At 43.2% G+C, this 6,107-nt stretch overlaps 1 protein-coding gene across 1 annotated transcript in view; it reads right to left on the bottom strand.

Annotated features, from left to right (window-relative positions):
* Nucleotides 1-431: 431 nt before the first annotated feature.
* The window catches only part of ercc4 (excision repair cross-complementation group 4), a 6,820-nt gene continuing 1,144 nt past the window's right edge, over nucleotides 432-6,107 (bottom strand). The window contains exons 2-10 of the mRNA XM_035659342.1: nucleotides 5,787-5,967; nucleotides 4,962-5,157; nucleotides 4,605-4,812; nucleotides 4,196-4,376; nucleotides 3,943-4,074; nucleotides 3,722-3,826; nucleotides 1,772-2,432; nucleotides 1,546-1,658; nucleotides 432-1,452 (exon numbers count right to left, since the gene is read on the bottom strand). Of these exons, the coding sequence (XP_035515235.1) occupies nucleotides 707-1,452; nucleotides 1,546-1,658; nucleotides 1,772-2,432; nucleotides 3,722-3,826; nucleotides 3,943-4,074; nucleotides 4,196-4,376; nucleotides 4,605-4,812; nucleotides 4,962-5,157; nucleotides 5,787-5,967 (2,523 nt within the window). The 3' untranslated portion in view covers nucleotides 432-706. The remainder of the gene's footprint in view (nucleotides 1,453-1,545; nucleotides 1,659-1,771; nucleotides 2,433-3,721; nucleotides 3,827-3,942; nucleotides 4,075-4,195; nucleotides 4,377-4,604; nucleotides 4,813-4,961; nucleotides 5,158-5,786; nucleotides 5,968-6,107) is intronic.

Here is a 6,107-nt window from a genome sequence, read left to right as displayed (position 1 = left end):
GACTATTATTTTTCCTGTGCAACTATCATTCATCAACATTTTCATAATGATGAGTTTTAGGCATGCTATTATCTCTGTCGGCTTGAAAAATAGTGCATATAGCTGCCGTAAATGGGAAAATAATCTCACCGGGGCTTAGGTGTGTAGTTAATTTCGCAAGTCTTCAAACTGTAGTGGGTGAAAGGTCTAAAGGAAACAAGAAGCAAATTCTGAAGAAACTGTGATGTGAATGCTGGATGTTGGAACGCTAAACTGAATTGGTGGTTTTAATTTGTTGGATGAGTAGCTGAAGGAAAGTTGTAAAAGTGAGAAAGGGTCGCATCCTTATCGAAACCTAAAATCAATGTTAAATGTATATTTTAAGAGTGCGGTACCCTTCAGGTGTTGTTCTAGAAATCTTAACTTCCAAAGACAACTTTATTTTTTCAGAATGTAAAAACATTTTATTCTGTTATATAAAAAAAATAATGTTAAATTTGCATTTGAGTGATTTACAAAATACAATAGAAAAGCCTGAATTATTTCAGTTCATTCTGTACATTAATATAACACATTTCACTTCTGATGACTCAACTAATACTCACACTTTACAAATACAAGGAGCAAATTTAGTCTACCTGGTTCTACATTCACACTATTTTCATCCAGTTTTAAAATGCAAAACTAATCCTGATGCTAGGATCTATATTTATTATAGTCAGGTGCTTTACTGCCTATCCTGTTTGGCCTTCTGCACAGGGGCAGGGACGTTAGCATCATTATGCAGAAACTCAAACAGCAACTTAGCGTTGTTAGCATTGCCAAGTATTTCTGCTAGCTTGTCCTGGCTGAGTTTGGTCAAATCTGCCACACTGTTTGCATTTTTTATAAGTGCCCTATAGTTTTTTGTATTGACCCCAGGCATTTTCAACAGGAAGTCATAAGGTCCGGGGTTGTACAGGTCTGCTGATTCAGCCACCATGTCTGACTCGGCTGTGACTGCCTGAGCTGCCGCAGCATCGGGTTCAGAGCGACCCTGCTTTAGATCCAGGAAGAGGTCCGCTGTGGCGTGTGGAGAGGGGCACCAGAGTATACGCAGTCGTGGGAAATGCAAGGTGAGTAAAGTGAGTTTTGAAGAAATATCATTAGAAGATATCTCATGACGGAAATCCGATCGGGCCATTAAGGAAAACGGTTTCTGTGGGTCGAACTCAATGAGGAGCACTGGTTTCTTGTAGTAGCGGGTCATGGAGAGACACTGGGTGTAGAGGCGGCCGCTCTGCAATGAGCCAATCAGATCACTGACGCTCTTGCGCTCGACGCATGTGTCCGGGGTCAGGATATAGTCGCCTACTTCTAGGGTGACGGGTTCGATGTCCAGGCCACGGCGGTGCAGCAAGGAAGGCAGCTCACTGCGGAACTCACGCATGTCCACAATGACTCGTGAGGGCTCTTTGGCCTGCTCCTGGCCTCCTGGTTATTGGACAGGAAATGGAAGTACAAAATAATGACACGCTTGAGAAGACACCAAATACAAAGACAATCAAAAAATAGAAGTAGACATGCCTGCTTTGCGGGTGTTGGTGGTGGCATTGGCAGGCTCTAGATTTCTAGCAAGGTCCAGGTTGGTGTCTTCTCGTCCCTCCCTCTCCTCTGGGATGACCATAGTAGCCTTTTCCCTGCAGAGAAACACATATACGAGCACCAATTAGGAGCCAAAACTTTAACCAAGCACACATCAACATATAATAAGGTGCTTTGAGGACAGAGAAAAGGAAGAAATGGTTCTGACCTGATGAGGTGTTCAAAGGCTTTCTTTTCCTTAGATAGCGCCGTCAGGTACTTCTGTTCTTCTGTTGAGCCTCCGTAGATGAGGAAGTACACCCTGAGTGGCTTTCCGGGCCGGCTCGCTTTGTAGATCTCCAGCTGGCGGACGAAACTGAGTTCAGCGTCGTACAGCACCACGAAACTGGGCTCCACCTCATGCAGAACCCGCGTCAAGCTGTGGGGGTCGGTGAGGCCTTTCAGTGGGTGAATGACGGTCAGCGGCTCCTTTAGGACGCCATAGTAGGCATCTGATGACAAGTCCAGCTTCAGCTCTTCTTCCTCCTCTTCCTCCATCAGTTCATCATCATCCCCACTGCTGCCCATGGCCGGCACTTCATCTGTCTCCTCTTTCCCCACCATCTGGGTCAGGGTCAGGGAGGGCCTTTTTTTACTCTTTGTGGACTTTGCGTTTTTTTTCTGTGCAGGCTCCTTGCCCTTGGCTCCTTTTTTAGGCCAGCCTTTGGCCTTTTTGTGCGATTCAAGTTCGAAGGCAGCGGCTGCAGCAGAGTCCTGTTTGCCGATTGTGCGGGCATAGAGTCTGTTAAGCAGCCAGTCAGACCCGTGCCTGATGTACTGCTGCAGCTGGGCACAAGTCCTGTCATCACTGGCACAGATCAGCACTGGACCTGGGGGTGAAATGTTAGGCAGTTAGACAGATACACACGAACAACAGCGTTAGGCAAGAGTGGACACCCTTCTGTTAACTAACAGTGAAATAACCCGAACATATACGTGGCAAGTATAAATACACCATTTTGACCGTGGATATTGGGACTTAACAAATACAAGTGTAACTAATAACACTAGTAGCTGTGGTGCACCAGCTCTACCAGGTGAGCTATCAGGACACCCCATTGCTTTATTTCCTTGTAATGTATATAAATTATATATATTTAAGTCATAGTAATTTAACAACTACATAGCCTACAATATGATGTGAGAGGATGCTCTGGCCATGTCTGATTTCATTTCTGTACACACCCAAATGTACAGCTAAACAATCAGCTGGCGAATGGTTACCTTTAATCATTAACTTGTGTAGAATTTACTCCATGTGGGCTCTAGGCTGCTAGCATACATAACTTGAAGTGGATGGGGCAACGAGAACCGAGCTACAATGTGTAGTTAGTTAGAAACTGCGCATTTCTCTGCTTCTATGTGATGTGCTTTCGCTTGATGTTGGAAAATATTGCTTGTGTTTCCGCCCTTACATGCGAAAGATTTGTTGCTCCTCGAGCATTGCCCGCGTCGACTCGAGTGAAGTGTAACCAGAGTTCTGAGCGTTTAGAGAGAAGGGCAGAACAGGGTCACTCTGTGTGTGTATTTGCATGTGTGAGAGAGAGGCACAGAGATTCTCGCACATCACACGCTCCGAGAGAGAGATCTCTCCTTTGGTTTGGGAATAGCGTAAATGCATCATAGACAAATGTCTTCATTTCATAATATTAATAACTAATACTGTCAACAGGACCAGTCACGTCGGAGTTTATCAATACTAAGGTCTTTAATTTAGGTCTGGGGTCATTTAATAGAGGGTTTTGATACCTATCCCTAGTATGATGTAGTCTACAAAGCAGTAGCACATGGCAGTAAACCAGGACAAACCAGCACACCCCGAGGATGACTCTGTGAAATGTCAGCTGTGTTCGGGCTGGCCTCGCTGCTGGTTCTAAATATAAATTTGAATTCAATTCTCTTTTATCCTTTTCTTATGCAAGTGCTATGTAGAAGGCCAACATTTACTAAAAGTACTTTATATACAGAACAGAACCACTTTTTCTAAACTAAAAGGTAGCTGCTATGAAATTCTATTGTATGTAATGTAGTACATTATATGCAAATCCACAGAAGAGAGGGGACATACACTGTTGACATGATGGACCCTTATAACGCTTTAACAGAACTGAGCTCTAACCTGGTTCATGCTGAGAGCTCTTGTTCTCTTTCTCAATCTCCTGCAGTACCTCCGTCAGAGCCTCCCACTTTGGGCTCTTCTCCAGCACCAGTTGCCGTTTCACTTCTGAAACACACAGAATTACACAGAGCCTTTAGTCATTTCAAGATCAAAATACAATCAGGTATCATTGCTGATATCTACTCTAAAGAATGTCAGAGAGCTGTTTATTGGTCAGTTACCTAAAGCAGGGGATGACTTCGGTTTCTCTGCCTCCGCTCCCACTTTGAGTTTCTTCTTGCTCTCAGGGATGTGGTACACTCTGCCCCTGGCATTCACAAACATGGAGGTACTGGAGTCGAGGAACAACCACCCTGATGGTTATAACAACATACACATGCAATCAAACAAGGATAAAGGTGATTATTAACAAAGATTAAGTATAATTTCTTACCCCAAGTACTTCCAAGTAAGTGCTCAGAGCAGCTAGTTTACCTGAATTGGATCCAAAGATCTTTTGGCTGGAGCGCAGCGACTCGAGCAGATTGAAGAAGGTCACACAGTCGTACTGGGTGAGGTAGAGCAGGAGAACCCTCAGCACTTTAAGGTCCTGGACCAGGGCCTTGGTCTTTGCTCCCAGCTGGTGCCACAAAGGGTCCAGGTAGTGACGGATGGTCTGTATGGGAAACAAGGAAGGAAAGAAAAACCCAACCTTAAAAATAAAAAATCAGCTCACATACAGGGCATCAACAACAACAACAATCACAACTACAGTTTTTTGAGACAGTTTTTTTTTTCCACCATTCAATACATTAATCACTAATCTTGTCCTAACATTTTATTTAATTTCAACATTAAATTTAGTTTCAAAGTATTAATGTGTGTAATTAACACAGGGACAGACCTTGTCGAAGGCGCTGCCTAGCGTGTTCTCCAGGGAGAGGTCCTCGGCCTCCAGGGTGGGGTTGTAGCGTTTCAGTTCCTTCAGACAGGCACCCATGATGTCTAGGATGGAGCTTTGGATGGCCCTCATAGCCGGCGTCAATGACACATGGAGCTCCACCACCTCCGGCTTATGCCTGTCCAGAGCTGTGTTTACTGATGCTTGAAACCTGTTGAATAATGCAGGTAAAGAGAGAAAGGTAAAGAAAAAAAAAAAAAAAGGACAAGATTTTTTATATTCTTTATGAGTGTTATTAATTACACATCCGGCTATGACTAAATGTCTGCAGAGAAAAAGGTTTATTGGGTTTAATCGTGCCTGGGCCACAGGTAGAGTTTCTTGACGAAGAGGTTCCTCATCACCCGCTCCACCTGGCAGAAGCCCGAGGAGAAGGCCGTGGCCTTGTCAGTGAAGGCTTTAATGAAGCCGGTCTTGTTCTTCTGTCTGAACAGACGAAGGATGAAGGCCTCCTGACACGACTCAATGATTTTATGAGCGCGATACACCAGGATACCTGAGGGGTAGTACAGAAAGGTAGTCTGTGAATGTTACTCTACGGTTTGGTTTGGTTTGGTTTGAGACCAGAAAAACCTGTAAAATATAATTCAATGCTTTACCCAGCGATAAATACTACATCACTTGAGTCTTTTTTGGATGAAATTACCTCTACTTTTTGTGTTTATTGTGATTTTATTCTCTGGTACAGCTACATTAAAATTAAAAGCTTAATTTAAGGGGTCTTTTGACACAATTTACACACATTTTCACATTTTTCACAGTTTTACTTTAAAATGAAAAAATAAATAAATAAAAACTCTTATTAACTAACTATTATTTGTGTTTGTCCACTGCCTCTAATTTAGGATATTGGCTTATTTATTCTGTTTACAATATAAGCAAAAATGATAGACTTTGGCTTTGTTGTTTATTATTTATTGTCTCTCTTGTTCCCATATAAAAAGACCTGTCAATCACTTCAATCAAGTGTCTTTTGGTGGACAGTGTTACTCTTGTAACTGACATACGATACAAATACAAATACACCAACAAGAAATACAAAGTAACAGACTAATAATAGTTAGTGATAATAAGATCAAAACAAACACGGCTCTCGTTTCAGCCACGATCAGACAGTGGGCTGACCTGATATGAGATCAGCCGGGATGCGGTCAGTGAGGAAGTCGACCACCAGGATTCTGCTGGTCACAAACAGCACCCCTCCCTCAGTGTAAACGTTATAGCGCTCAGTGCTCTGGACATCGCTGGTGACTGTCCTGGGCAGGTGGGTCACACCCTCTATTCGCAACTGCTCCGTGAAATACTCCTGAGAAGGAAGGACGAGAAATAAAGGATTTTGTTAAATCACACACACAACTGCAACTTAACTGGGTAAAGTTATTAAGTGATGTTTTTCTCCGACAGTACAATAGGTCCGGCTGCTCTGTCTGGCGGTGTGGCAAAATT

This window comes from Morone saxatilis, unplaced genomic scaffold (genome assembly GCF_004916995.1).
Source record: "Morone saxatilis isolate NCDOM2014 unplaced genomic scaffold, NCSU_SB_2.0 Contig1, whole genome shotgun sequence".
Taxonomy (NCBI): domain Eukaryota; kingdom Metazoa; phylum Chordata; class Actinopteri; family Moronidae; genus Morone; species Morone saxatilis.
This window is presented reverse-complemented; position numbering and strand designations above follow the sequence as displayed.